This window comes from Psammomys obesus, unplaced genomic scaffold (genome assembly GCF_907164565.1).
Source record: "Psammomys obesus unplaced genomic scaffold, mPsaObe1.curated_primary_1811, whole genome shotgun sequence".
Lineage (NCBI taxonomy): Eukaryota > Metazoa > Chordata > Mammalia > Rodentia > Muridae > Psammomys > Psammomys obesus.
Genome location: NW_026596240.1, coordinates 2,237,310 through 2,251,625, shown reverse-complemented (window position 1 = coordinate 2,251,625; position 14,316 = coordinate 2,237,310). Strand labels below are relative to the sequence as shown.

Genomic DNA, 14,316 nt, shown 5'->3' with positions numbered 1-14,316 from the left:
TCTTCCTACATCAATAAACAGTCAAGACAATCTCCCACAAACACTCCCACAGCCCAGCCTGACATGGAGGCTCTCTTCCATATTGTTCTAAGTTATGTCAAGTTGATAACAGAAACTAACCATTACATACTCTGTGGGAGTTAACAGCCATGGGAGCTAAGCCTCTACTGTGCCACTTCTATTTAACCTGGGAGCCCATAGATAGCCAGTCATTGCATCCTGTTACCAGCTGCCGGCCACAAAGCAGTGTGTCCTCCTCCATGGCCAGAAGCACCTGAAATAGGAGTAATACTTAAAAATTAATGTCTCCAGGGCCGTGCCACTTCCTTCAGACTGTACAGCTTCAGAAAGAAATGCCAGGACCCTGTCCCTCCCTCCTCACTGCTCTGTCAGAAAACCAAACCTAGGAATGTCTCTCTCCACTTTATTCAAAGTCATATACAATTCTCAGGTTGCAGCGGAGACTGGAAAATGTCTTTTTCTTTCTCGGGCTACCAAGCATTGAACCCAGGGTCTCGCATGCGGTGGATGAGCTGTCCATCACTGAACTCCAATACTCCATTCTTTACTGATTGACGCAAGGTCTCACTACATTTCCAGCCCCACTCCTTTTCCACTTTACAAAGCCCAGAGTCCCCTGCCTAGGAGACAGTCCTATCCAGAATTAAGATGGGTCTTCTCACATCGAGCAATGTGGCCAAGCTAACCCCTCACAGGCCCCACCTGCCCCACCCCTGGCCCCAAGTCTAGATTTTTTTCTTTTTTGTCAACCACACTGCGAGTCAATGTTGGCAATTCATTTACCCATGCTAATTTTATTTGGTGATAGCACCCTCACTTGTTTTCCTTGCTGCTTCCTCCTTATTTTACATTGAAAATCGATCTTTGTTGCCAGGTGTTCCAGTATTTCATCAGCAGAGTACGACAGAAGCTGCACATTGTTCTCTGCATGAGCCCGGTCGGCGAGGCCTTCCGGTCCCGATGCCGGATGTTTCCATCCCTGGTGAACTGCTGCACCATTGACTGGTTTGTCCAGGTTGGTGGCACCCCACGACACCTCTTTGAGAAGACAGATGTGCTTGTTTGGGGAAGCTACCGCACTAAGCTCAGCTCATGATGCTTGTGTTAGTTCTGAACTTAACTCAGACAGGATGATGGCGATGGTCACAGAACAAAGAGAAAACACGGTTTGTAAAGGGAGGGGGCCACTGACTCTGAAGTCATTGTGAGCCCAGCAACAGCTACTTATGTCCATGGTCAGAAAGACAACTGCAAAGCAAAGAGGCAGAGCCTGAGAGACCCAGGTCCTATTCCCAGCACCCACATGGTTGCTAAAAGTTGTCTGTAATACAAATTCCAGAAGGTCTATCTACCTCTTCTGGCCTCCAAGGGCACTGCACACATGTGGCGCACAGACATACATGCAGGCAAAACACCAATACACATAAAATAAAAGTAAATAAATGTCAGCACAAGGGAGAATCAGAGTCAGTGAGTGCAAGCAACAATTGCAGGAAGTTTTCTTGGAAAGACACGAGTAAAGGCTTGAGGGATGTGGGGAGGCCAAGAAAGTCCCAGCTTTAATTTTTATTACATTATTTATTTAGGGGCAGGGTGCATGCCACAACACTTGCGTGGAGGTCCGATGTCATCTTGTCAGTTCTCTGCTTCCCCCAGGTGGTCAAATTCAGGTTGTCAGGCTGGACAGCCACTGCCTTTACCTGCTGATCTGTCTTGCTGGCCCAGGAAGGACTTTTGACCAGCGCTTTTAAACTCTGTGTGTTGATGAAAATGGACCAGCATTAAGCCTCGTGCAACTGATGCCACTGAGTAATAGTGACACATAGGGTGAGGTTGTCACTGAAAAGCTGTGTCCTGGGTGACAGGAGGGCAAGAGTGAGGGGCACCAGTGCAGGTAGGATAGGGGAAGAGCTCACTGAAATTTTATTTGCTTCTGTTTGCTGTTGCTGTTAATTTATGTAACAAGCAAAACCATCCCCTGAAAGTCCCATACAGGGGAAACAGAAGTCTAGGCTACAAAACTGATGTATTAGGAAAGGCAGGATCTTGTCTAGGATGCGCGTGGGGACGGTGGTCAGGACCTGAAGGCGAAGCAAACCAAGTCTGCTGCTCGCAGTCCCAGAACGAGGGAGTCGGGAAACAGGAGGATGGCTTCTCCTTCAGCCTGGGCCACAGACTGAGGGATCCTGGCTCAAAAACTGAGCCACCGTCGGGGAAACATGAGGGAGGGCAGGGCTTCCCCTCCACTGTACTCAGCTGCCCAGCAGCAGCACACGGGCAGCTCAGGGTTGCGTCTGACCAAGGGTCAGGGGAGGAGTTGAGGCCTACGTGGGCCGGTTATGACACTGACGGACCCGACCTCACAGCTGCACCACAGTGACGTGTAGAGATCCTTGTAACTCGCGTAATTCTGTGCGTGCAGTTCCAAAGATAACCCGCCATTCCTTCTATTCAACCAGCGCTTATCAGCAACTTCCGTGTGCTTGACACTGTTCTGGGAGCACACTGGTCAGAAGGGCAAACCCGGTCATGTGGTAAGAAGGTCCGGTTGATGAAGCCCCAAAGGCAGCGGTAGGAATTAGCTAGGTGAAAGGAAGGCTGGACAAGAACCCCAGACCCGTACCATTTTTAAAATAATTTATTGCTTTTATGCACATTGATGTCTTGTCCGCATGTCTGCACATGTGAAGGTGCTGATCCCCTGGAAATGGAGGTGCCGAGAGCTGTGAGCAGCCACGTGGGTGCCGGGAATTGATCCCGAGCCCTCTGAAAGAGCATTCGGCGCTCTTAACCACTGAGCCATCTCTCCAGCTCCAAATACCATCTCTTAATGGTTGAACAATGTGTTATAAAAATGACCAACAGAATTTTTTTTTCAGATTGCCTCTTTATTTACAGTGGCCCAAAGAAGCGCTTCTGTCTGTGTCAAAGACGTTTTTCTCAGCTGTCGACACGGGAAATGAAGAGCTGAAAGAGAAGCTTTCCCTCATGTGTGTGAACGTGCACCTGAGTGTCTCCCAGATGGCAGACCGCTACTATAGTGAGCTGCGCAGGCGCTATTACACCACGCCCACCTCCTACCTGGAGCTCATCAACCTGTACCTGACCATGCTCACTGAGAAAAGGAAGCAGTTAGTCTCAGTACGTTTAGTCTTGTCCATAACATCAGTCTCTCTTTCGGCTTAAAGGCAAGCCTTTGGAGGGTGGATAAGATCTCTGCCCCAGTTACTAAGCCATTGCTCTACGGAGCTACGCCTCTATCTATCTAAAGAGCCATCTTCAGACCAAGCCATATTCTTCACGACCTGTAATGGCACCAAAGAAAGGTCTTGTTGTTTCAGAGCAAGGGCCACTCCCTTCCTGAATGTTTATTCTTTCCTTCTTTCACTGGTATGTGTTGTTGGCTCAGTAGAATAAAGGCAGCACAACAGCACCGAAGTGGAGCAGAGCTCTTACCGTCTCTGCAGGGCTGAGCATGGAGGAGCTTTCTGCTGAGATTTTGTAGCTTTGTGATGAACAATAGAGCTGAGTGTTGAATGCTCTTGCATGTGCTGATTGTCAGCACCAAGACCAAAGACTTTACAGTCACATAACCTCCATGTCACTAAACTCTGAGTCCTCCACCACAATCTTGAGCCTGTTATAAAAGGTCTGTAAGCTTGAATACAGGATAACCCTAAACTGGGCACAATACCCATGTCTACAATGCGAGCACTTGAGCTATGGAACATGAGGACCAGAAGTTCAATTGCCATGCTGAGCTAGTGAGCTTGAGGCTAACCTGGAATATATGAGAATAAAAGTTAGCGCAGGTTTTTTTTTTCCCTTAATTTAGAGAATAAACTTTAGAAATACTTACAGATTCTACCTGGATTGTTGTGAAATTTAAATAAGGTTCTGTAAAAGAAAAAATAAAACAAACACATAAGGCACTGTGTCCATGAAGTACTTAAACTTTAGACAAAGTGCCCAGAAACAGAGCCATTGATATGATCCAAAATTCCAATGTAGTAGAGGCAGCACAAGTGGAAGCCTTTGCTACTTGTGTATTTAAAACACTTGGGGGGGGTGTCTTAGCCTTGTAAAAGGCATCACTTATAACTAGCCCAGCAGTCACCTTTGAATTCTACCCATATGAAATGATCGTCTTTGTGTAGCTTCCAAGCAGTGCCTCCTCTTCCTTCCAGTGGAGTCCCTGGTACTGGATACCACCTTTGAGGCCCCAGATGAGGGCTTTCACCCCTGGGAAGTGGGGTTCAGATAAGACAGCCAGAGCTCTGTGCCCAGGGCTCTGACTAGCCTGCTCTCACGGCCCTGGGCACACGCCAGGCAAACAAGCTCCTCCGGGGATCCCTGCCTAAGCTTGTCCCTCACTTTTAATATACTACCGTGAAGAATGAAACTAACAGATTTTGGTCCCTTCCCTCAATGAGCCAAATGGTTAGGGACATCCCACAGCTGTAGCCAGAGATCAGACTCAAACACGGGTCCCTGAGGAGGCCAGTTCCTAGTGTTGTGTTACCTGTAAAGGTTTTCCTACTTGCAGTGGGTTCACAACTGGAAGGTTAGAGTGGCATGATGGTTCTGTAGGTATAAAATTTAATGTATAAATAGTGAATGACAGAAATCTACAGCTTGTGAAACTTGTGAAGTTTTTGATGTCATTTAGGCCCGAGATCGTGTGAAGAATGGTCTCAGCAAGCTACTAGAAACAAATGTATTGGTAGATAAAATGAAATTAGAGCTTTCGGCTTTAGAACCTGTGCTACTAGAGAAATCACAAGCCGTTGAAGCCCTGATGGAAAAATTAGTGGTGGATCAAGAAAATGCTGATCAGGTAAGAGTGGGATGGGAATGGCCAGAGGGGGAGGAAGGCATCAGCTGGAGCCTCAGGAACAGCACACAATAAGCACCTTGTTTTCCTCATTGCTCTGACCAAACATCTGGCAGGAAGCAGTTTAAGGGGAAAAGGGGTTGTTTGTGCTCACAGTCTGAGGGGTATAGTCACTCCATCATCTGGGGATCTGGGCTTGAGGAGTGTGAGCCAGTTGGTGACAGTATATTCACAAGCGAGAAGCAGAGACAGGTGAACACTGGGGTTCAGTGTGCTTTCTCCTTTTTATTCAGTCTAACACACACACACACACACACACACACACACACACGACAAAGGATGGTGCCACCCACAGCCAGGGTGGGTCTTCCCTGATCAGTTCAACTTTTTTGGAAACAAGCCTACAGACACTCCCAGAATTGTGTTTCCAAGGTGACTGGAAATTCTGTCAAGTTGACCATCAAGATTAATTCACGGTAAGTGATCCAATCATTTTGTTATGTGTGTCATTAAAATAAGTACCAGAACTGGTGATGCTATTTTTCTAGAAATTAAGTAATAAGTTGTAAACAGTATCGCTTGACCAAATGGGGTGGTTCTCCACCACTGACTTGGTACCCCTCAGTGACTAGAGCTGAAAGAGTCATGGGAAAATCTGTATCTGAAGTTGAACTACTTGTCAATTTTGTCACAAGACACGAGAGAGACGAAGCGTGAAGGAAGCTAACTTCCCCTCACCACTGGTCTAACACAAAGAGCAAAAACAGGTCCTTATCCTGCCTCTTCAGACACAAGTCAGATGTCTCTTATCTGAAATGCTTAGCACAAAAAGTGTGATTTTTGAAATGCCTGCACACATGTGAGATACACAACAGGAGACTCAAGTCTAAGCCCATTTGATTTACACACTTTATAAACATCTTACAGTACCTTGGTACAATCGCTCTTAGCTGCCTGCTCTCAACCGTCACTGTCCACTCGAGGTCAAGCGTGGGATTTGTGGCAGTGTTTGACGCTCTAAATGTTTCAGATTTCAGACTTTTCTTCCTAAGGTTGCTCAGCCTTAGTTTGGCCTCTTACGCACCTTTGATTCTGTGGTCAGGTCCGTACTGTTGTACAAGAAGATGAAGCAGTAGCAAAAGTGAAAGCTGAAGAGACCCAAGCCATAGCTGATGATGCCCAGAGGGACCTGGAGGAAGCTCTCCCTGCCCTTGATGCTGCCAACAAAGCGCTGGATTCCCTAGATAAAGCAGACATATCCGAGATCAGAGTCTTCACAAAGCCCCCTGACATGGTCATGACTGTGATGGAGGCCATCTCCATCCTCCTAAATGCCAAGTGAGTCATTCATAGCATCCAGGAGATCTTTCTTCAATCTATTTTCTCCGTTTTCATATCTTCTCATATGTTTATTTATTCTATTCTCTAACCACCTCTTTGGTTTGATTGGTTACTCAACAAACTTATTCACCAAGTGTTTTAGTCAATGTCTATTTTAAGATAGATTGTGGAAGATATAAAACTATTGTCTAAAGGATTCAGGTAGTTAGGGGTAGAGATATAAGCAGGGCTTTTTGAAGGAGAAGATGCTCAGTTGGAAAGTGAGACCATGGGAAGAGCTTGGAACATTATGATTTTCATGGAATGAGGGGGATCTGGGCCGACGGGCAGTGATTTCATCGTGAAAGGTCATATGTCTATTATGCCAAATCAATTTTCTCTTTATAACATTTAGTTTTCAAATTTTCTTCAACAATATAATCCTTTTAAAAATTTCATACACACATAAACACATCTACATGTATGTATGTGCCCACATATCAGTACATATATAATGATCTTTCTGTGTAGAGCTGAGCAGAGTCTGAAACACCCCAGTACCACCAGGCATCTCCAGTCATTAGGCTGACATGATCGTCAGACATGTCACTTATGCAAAACACAGATAAACATAAGCAAAGGGGGCCTAAGAACCACTGGGCATTTTTTTAACATCGGCAAAATATCTTCAAAATACCAACATGGCAGAATCTCAAAAGAACGTGTTTATTTGACCAAGAGATGCAAAGCCTGATTAGAAGACAGTTCTTAAGACATCCTAGCAAGAGAATTAAAAGGTCAAAGTTGAGGCAAAGGAGAAAATATAAGCACGGTGGTATTTTTAAAATAAAAACTCTAGTCTCGGGGCTGGAGAGACGGCTCAGCAGTTAAGAACACCCACTGCTCTTACAAAGGACCCCAGTCAATTCCCAGCATCCGCACCAGCTGGCTCACACCCACCTGTGGCCCCAGCTTCGGGGCATCTGATGTTTCTTTTTGGCCTTCACAGCCATTACACTCACATATGTACATCCCCACATATAGACACAAACACATCATTAAAAATAAAAAAGAAAATAAATCCTTTTTTTTTAAACTACTGTTTCTAGACCGGTGGTGGTAGCACATGCTTTTAATCCCAGCACTTGGGAGGCAGAAGCAGGTAGATCTCTGTGAGTCTGAGACACAAGCCTGGTCTACAAAGTGAATTCCAGGACAGCCAAGGCTACACAGAGAAACCATGTCTCAAAAAAATAGAAAAATGAAAAACTGCTGTTTCTAGAATGACGAACATTCCTGAATCCCTCTTATTTTGTACTTCATTCTCTGCTGAATCTAGGTTGTAGAGATTAAACATCCAGTTAGCTCTCTCCCCATGAGTTAGTTGGGCCATTAGCAGAATCACAGTGCTAAGGTTAGGACTGGCCACCTGCCCACCGTGGTAATCGTCTAGTGTTCTCACAGGAGTCCCTCCTGCTGTTAGCCCATTGCCTAATAGCAAAGCTGTTAAGTCCCTGCAATCTGTCCTTCAGGCCTGACTGGCCAACAGCAAAGCAACTTCTCGGTGACTCTAACTTCCTGAGAAGGCTTCTGGAGTATGACAAGGAAAACATAAAGCCTCAGATCCTGGCAAAGCTTCAGAAGTACATCAACAACCCTGACTTCGTGCCTGAGAAGGTGGAGAAGGTGTCCAAGGCCTGTAAATCCATGTGCATGTGGGTGAGAGCCATGGATCTGTACTCCCGGGTGGTCAAGGAAGTCGAGCCGAAGAGACAGAAACTCCGTGCTGCCCAGGTACGTTACCATACAGCGACACTTTACAGAACCTCCTCTGAGCAAGGTAGGAGTGATTATAGTCCTGAACAGTAGCTTATTTTCAATAATAGCAGGCAGAGATTTTTCCCCCAGAAATTGTCTTTAAAGTCAGCCTTTCATAGCATAAGAAAGATAATCTTGAGTAGATTCGTGTCCTTAGTATGGGGGGGAGACATCTGTGATCTTGTGCAGTTCCTGATAGTCTCTTGTGTCTTGACGGTCGGCATTCCTACACCTGCTGGTGTCATCCCGGGTGTCAGAACCGCTGAACCATCATCAGACATGAGCTCTTCAGTCTTCTCAAGAACAAAGAGTGGAACAGGCTGCTGAAGCTATGGGTGTCGAGCAGGGAAGATGCTTTTCTAGATGCACCCAGACAGCAGATACTCATCCAGCTCTGTGACCATCCCACAGAACCAGCCAGGGCTCTGAAATAAGTCCTCAAAACAGTGAAGAAAGAGAAGCGAGAAGTGGGTTGTGGAGGGAGGAGGAGAAAGAAAAAGTCCTAATCTAGTTCACAGCCTGTGCAGAAACAAGCAGCTATTCGCCGTCGCTGGGAGAAGCACCTTCTCACGGGCAGGGTGCCCATGTTCCTACAAGCACCCTAATGAAACTCATTAGGTTGTTGAAAACAAAAGGCATAAAGGTGGAAGGGAGACTAGCTGGAAAGAGGAGGGGAGCTGGGGAGAGCGGGAGGGCCACAGGACAGAGGGTAATGAGAGGTGAACAAGAGTACATTATATGCATGTATGAAAATGTCACAATGAAGCCCATGATATGAAACTCATACATACCGATAAAACATTTTCTAAAATAAGCAACATCCTAGTTGTGGGCCACGGCCCTTAGTTGGTAGACTTTTGATACAGAGAACTAGTTATGAAATATTAATCTCGATCACATGTGAATATTTAATTTGTTTTATAATTCAAAGTCATAATCCATTGTGGTAACTCCTACATCCGTTTCTTGCTTCTCATCAAGATTTGTTCTGTTGGCCTTTGCTCTTGTTCTTTCTTTCTTTGTTTTCTTCTGATCTTATGTTCTACTTTATGGAGAGGCCAGGAGTTCATGTAGCCTATGCAGACCTTAAACTTGCTATGTAGCCAAGAATGATATTAGATGTCTGACCCTCTTGCCTCTACCTCGCAGCTGTTGGGATTACAGTGTGCACCACCATGGCTGCATTGTTTTATGCAGCACTAGGGATCAAACCTAGGGCTTCACAAATGCTACACAAGTATCCCACCATCCAAGCCACAGCCCTAGCCCACGCAAGATAGAAGTCTTTGGCGGCATGATAAAAAGAACACATTTTAAATCAATGTTACACATAGGCAAATCGATCTTTGTAGGACCCACTTGCTTGCTTGCTTTTGTTAGGCCGAACTTGACATTACAATGGCTACCCTGAGAGAAAAGCAAGCATTGCTGAGAAAAGTGGAGGATCAAATAAAGGCATTGCAAGATGAGTACGACAACGGCGTGAATGAGAAAGAGAGTCTGGGTAAGAGACTCATGCCTTGTTTTGGGCAGAAAAGGCCTGATTTCCAAAAGAAAAAGAATTTTTAGAGTCAGAGCATAGCTTTTTTTAAAGACCTTATTTTATTATTAATTATGTCTATGTGTGTGTTTCTCTGTGGGGGGGGGTATAAGCACATGCGTGCAGTACCTGCAGCCGCCAGAAGAGGGCATCGTATGCACCAAAGCCAGAGTTACAGGCAATTGTGAGATACCTTTACATGGGCATTGGGAACCACACTCAAGTCCTTTGCAGGAGCAGTCAGCACTCTCACCTGCTTAGCCATCTTTCCAGCTCCCAGATCGCAGCTTTAATCTAACATATTGGATGTACTTCACCCAGAGGAAGGAGCACGCAGTGTTGTAGGTGGTGATTGATATTTACTATTGATATATCTTCCGGTAAAGCTGCTGTTAAACCTAAACAGCTGTATAACCAAATCACCACACAGAGACTGGGTTTATTTAGTTAACTTAGAACACAATGCTGGGCAATAGTCACTCCATCCTAAACCTCCAAGCCCTCATAGTCTCCTAACATTTAGATTTCCCACATTGTACTTGCTTTTAGTGATATCTTAGGTCCAGTCTGTCTCTCCACATAGTTGCAAGATCGCTCCTCTAGCTCCCTCTCCGAGCTCTCCTCACCCTTTCTCCTCCCACTCCTTTCCTGCCCTCTAGCTCCTCCCCTCTTTCCTGTCCTTTGGCTCCTCCCAGCTCAACATTGTGTCTAGTTGCTTTATTTGGAAGTTTATACCAAGTTGAGACAGGATGCTTAGAAGGAGTATCCCAATGCAATATCCGGATTGAAACCAGAGAGTGGGGGGTAGAAATCAGCATCTGAATGAACAAGGGTAAGATGTATACATTTTAAAAGAACATTATACCAACAGTGCAGGAAGTCCTTGGCATGGAAGAGGCTAGACTTGGCTCTGAAATGTAGACAGATGAGGAATTAGTGTGAGCTTCGTAAAGATGAATTGACATCACTAGCCCCATAACACTAGTTCCATGGAAAACCAGAGCAAGTCAATCAACTTTCAATAGTTCAGAAGCTATTGACTAACATCCCCACTGTTCTCCAAACTGCCCAGCAAAGAACATGGCCCTAACCAAAGCGCGCCTGGTGCGTGCTGGAAAGCTGACAGCTGCACTAGGAGACGAGCAGGTTCGCTGGGAAGAAAGCATCGAGAAATTCCAGGAGGAGATAGAGAACATCGTTGGAAACGTGTTTATAGCAGCAGCCTGCGTGGCTTATTACGGGGCTTTCACGGCCCATTATAGGCAGATGGTGAGTAAGACTGCCATGAGGAGAGTGGCTGAAAGCAGGCGGAACTGGCGCGGGTATGGAGGATCCATTTCCCTACGTTTAGATGGAAGTTCTCCACCATGGCAATTCACCAGGGCAGAAGTATGTGTATACAGAGAGAGACAGAGATAGAGATAAAGAGATGGAGGAACAGAGGGACAGAGACAGAGAAAACCCTTCACTTCTCCCATTAGCTGGTAACAGCATACACCTGAGCTTCCAATAGCATATAAATGTCTCCCTTTCCTTCTTCTACACTGTAACTATCCATCACTCAACACAGAAACCTGGGGGCAGGAGGGAAACAGTGAGGTCCCTACTTTTATGTCAGAAATGGCACCTAAAGTCAGAAGGATTTGGTGTTGTGAAGAGACAAAACAAAAAAAAAGAGAGAAAGAGAGACAAGACAAGCACAGAGCACTTGAGGGAGGAGATGGAAAGAAACAAGACACTGGATGAGGAGTGTGTGTGTGTGTGTGTGTGTGTGTGTGTGTGTGTGTGTGTATTCAGAATTATAGGCAGTGATGAGCCATCTGATGTGGGTATTTGGAATACCCATGTTCCCAATAGTTCCCATGTTCCCAAGCAGTAAGCACTTGAAAAATATATATAGACATACATATAGATACATACACATATCAGAAGATAAATATTCTGTCTACATACGCTTTCCTAAGAACTAAATTATCAGATTGCACAGTCATTTTTTTTATGAAATAACTTTCTAAAACTGTTCACCTTCTCATGTATAAGCGGATTTTAGTCACATAGTACAGGATAGACATACTACAACGCACAGACCCCAAGAAGATAAGCCCGATGGCCATCTTAGGCTTCATGTGGGCACACTAGTTAGGGGAGTGGGGGATGTCTCTTATTTATCACGTTTCCCTGGTGGGACTTTCCTACCAGGCCACAGGGGAGGAGGACAAACTCAGCCCCATGTGAATAGATGAGCTGGAGTATCTGGGCAGGGGGTCTCCCCTGTTCTGAGGAATAGGGGAAGGGGATGTTAGAGGGAGGGTAGGACTGGGAGGAGAGGAGACAGGGGCCTGTGACTGAGATGTAAATTGAATTAATAATAATAACAAAAAGACACACTTGAAAGGCAATGAAAAAGCAATGTTCACCTTCACGAGCAGTGGAGTTTGGTCTAGGAGTCGCCCAGACTCGGCAGGTGTTAAGGGTCCTCTGATTCAGTGTGAATACCCTTTGTTGGGAGGAGGGGAATACAGTTGTGTATTGTGCGGCAGTGCTCACAACCACATGAGAAAAGTGAAGTCCACGGGGGGGTGGGGGGGATAGCATACTTGGAGTCATGACATGGCTCTGGCATTAGACTGCTTGGTTTTTAGGTCACTTTTGTGTTCCAGGTCCCCTGGGGAGACCAGCAGGTCACAGCTCTCCCAGCCACTGGCCTCCTGCTGCACCCCATCATATATTGTCCCTCTTTATACAGCTTATAGAGTGCTGGATCAACTACTGCCTAGTCCTGGACATCCCAATCGACCCCTCCTTCAGCCTTATTAACATTCTCGGAGATCCTTACGAAATTCGGCAGTGGAACACAGACGGCCTGCCCAGAGACTTGACATCAACTGAAAATGGCATTTTGGTTACTCAGGGGAGAAGGTGGCCTTTGATGATTGATCCCCAAGATCAGGTGTGTAACAAACACTTTCAATAGCGTGGCCCTCTGCTGAATGGAGCATATAAGAGAGGATTGTCACATGATTGAAAAACCTAGACTTAGGGAGTTGAGACGCCTTTGACTAGGAGTCCCTCGTCTTACAGAAACGTTCAGGGTTGTGAAAAACAGGCCTCTGTAAGAGCCCTTGTTCTTCCTTTTGACTGGTTTGTTTAGAAGGTTGGCCATTGCTTTTCTGTTTCTATTGGGGAGCACATACATTGGCAGAAATTCACAATCATGCCACCTTTCTCTGTAAAAAGTCTGAGGAATCCAGGGGAAGTCAAGATAGATGGAATTGGGGGCAAGCCTGCCTTCAATTTACAGACTCCTGCTGTGTGACTTCCTAACGCAAGGTGGCGATCAGGACAGGAAGCCCCCGAGGAGTCATAGAAATCAAGCCTGGCTGTCCTTTTCCTTCTTTTGTTTTAGTTGAACAAAAGGAGAAATCTCAAACATTAGACTTAGCAGGTGTTTTTAATTGGGGAGGAGAATTTTTTTATTTGTTTTGTTTTTGGAGTTGTGTTTTTTATATCTCCAATTTATTTCTAGACTGAACAACAGCTCTAAACTTTATTCTAGAAACTTCCACTTTCCCGACATTTTGCCTTCTCCGCTCTCTCACACAGGCCAACCGCTGGATAAGAAACAAGGAAAGCAAGAGTGGGTTAAAGATCATTAAGCTTACAGACAGCAATTTCTTACGGACACTGGAAAACTCCATCCGACTGGGTTTACCTGTCTTGCTGGAAGAGGTTCGATTTTTATTTGCCTTCTCAGTTAGTTCCTAACTGTCAGATGTCTGGAATGCTGCACAGGCCAATAGACCACATCCACACACGTGAAGGATGCCAGTCAAGTCCATTTTCAAATTGGTCAAAGCAGTTGCTACTCAGCAGTACCTTCTCAGATGAGTTGGAATCTGTTGGTTGAAGGGATTTTTCACCCCACTATTTTGTAGCTAAGAGCCTCTATTTATAATGCTGCTCATTCCCAGGCCTTCCTGTGGGCCTTAAAGGATAAAAATTTCAAAGCAGTAAGGACAGCAGGAGCCCCTGTCTACATACACGTAACACACTAATGATGAAACACAAACCACTTGGTAGAGTAATCGTTACTTTTACTTAGGCATAAGGTCAGATTAAACTGACAACTAATAAAAGTGAAATTTTTTTGAGACAAGCTTATGTATACAGGCTCATCTCAAACTTACGATGTAGCCAAAATTTACCTTGAATTTTTGATTAACCTGCCTCTACCTCCTGAATTCTAGGATTACAGATACGTGCCACCAAAGCTGGTTTCTACAGTGCCAGGGCTGGAACTTGGGGCTTTTGGCATGCTTGGCCAATACCCTAGCAACTCAGCTACATTCCCAGCCCCTAGAGGGTGGCTCATTGAATTAAGATGTTCTACTATGACATTTGTCGCTCCAAGACTAATTAGTTCATTCATTCCACAAACATTTGAGAACACACAATACGACAGAGTCCCCGTCCTCAAAAGCCACAGACTCATTGGGAACAAAGACAGTACACAAAAAAAGAAAAGCAGGCAAAGCTTTGAAAGAATAAGCAGGATACAGAGACAACCAGCAAGAGCAGGGACATGGTCCTGATCTGCTTTCATCCTCTGGCTGGGATAAGACAAAGCAACTTGGGGACAAAATGATTTGTGTGACTTCCACTTCCAAGGCCCAGTCCATCACTGAGAAAGGTTGGGTAGCAACAAGAATGCTGCTTGTTGGGTCCTTCATCGACTCATTCTGGGTTTTGTTAACACAGCCCAGAGTTACCTGCCTGGGGGATG

General features: G+C 45.4%; 1 protein-coding gene across 1 annotated transcript in view; it reads left to right on the top strand.

Moving 5' to 3' along the window:
- The window catches only part of Dnah6 (dynein axonemal heavy chain 6), a 200,961-nt gene that overhangs the window by 124,557 nt on the left and 62,088 nt on the right, over positions 1 to 14,316 (top strand). The window contains exons 47-55 of the mRNA XM_055596419.1: positions 896 to 1,036; positions 2,920 to 3,162; positions 4,691 to 4,858; positions 5,958 to 6,193; positions 7,708 to 7,969; positions 9,374 to 9,497; positions 10,606 to 10,802; positions 12,280 to 12,483; positions 13,137 to 13,262. Coding sequence (XP_055452394.1) covers positions 896 to 1,036; positions 2,920 to 3,162; positions 4,691 to 4,858; positions 5,958 to 6,193; positions 7,708 to 7,969; positions 9,374 to 9,497; positions 10,606 to 10,802; positions 12,280 to 12,483; positions 13,137 to 13,262 — 1,701 coding nt within the window. The remainder of the gene's footprint in view (positions 1 to 895; positions 1,037 to 2,919; positions 3,163 to 4,690; positions 4,859 to 5,957; positions 6,194 to 7,707; positions 7,970 to 9,373; positions 9,498 to 10,605; positions 10,803 to 12,279; positions 12,484 to 13,136; positions 13,263 to 14,316) is intronic.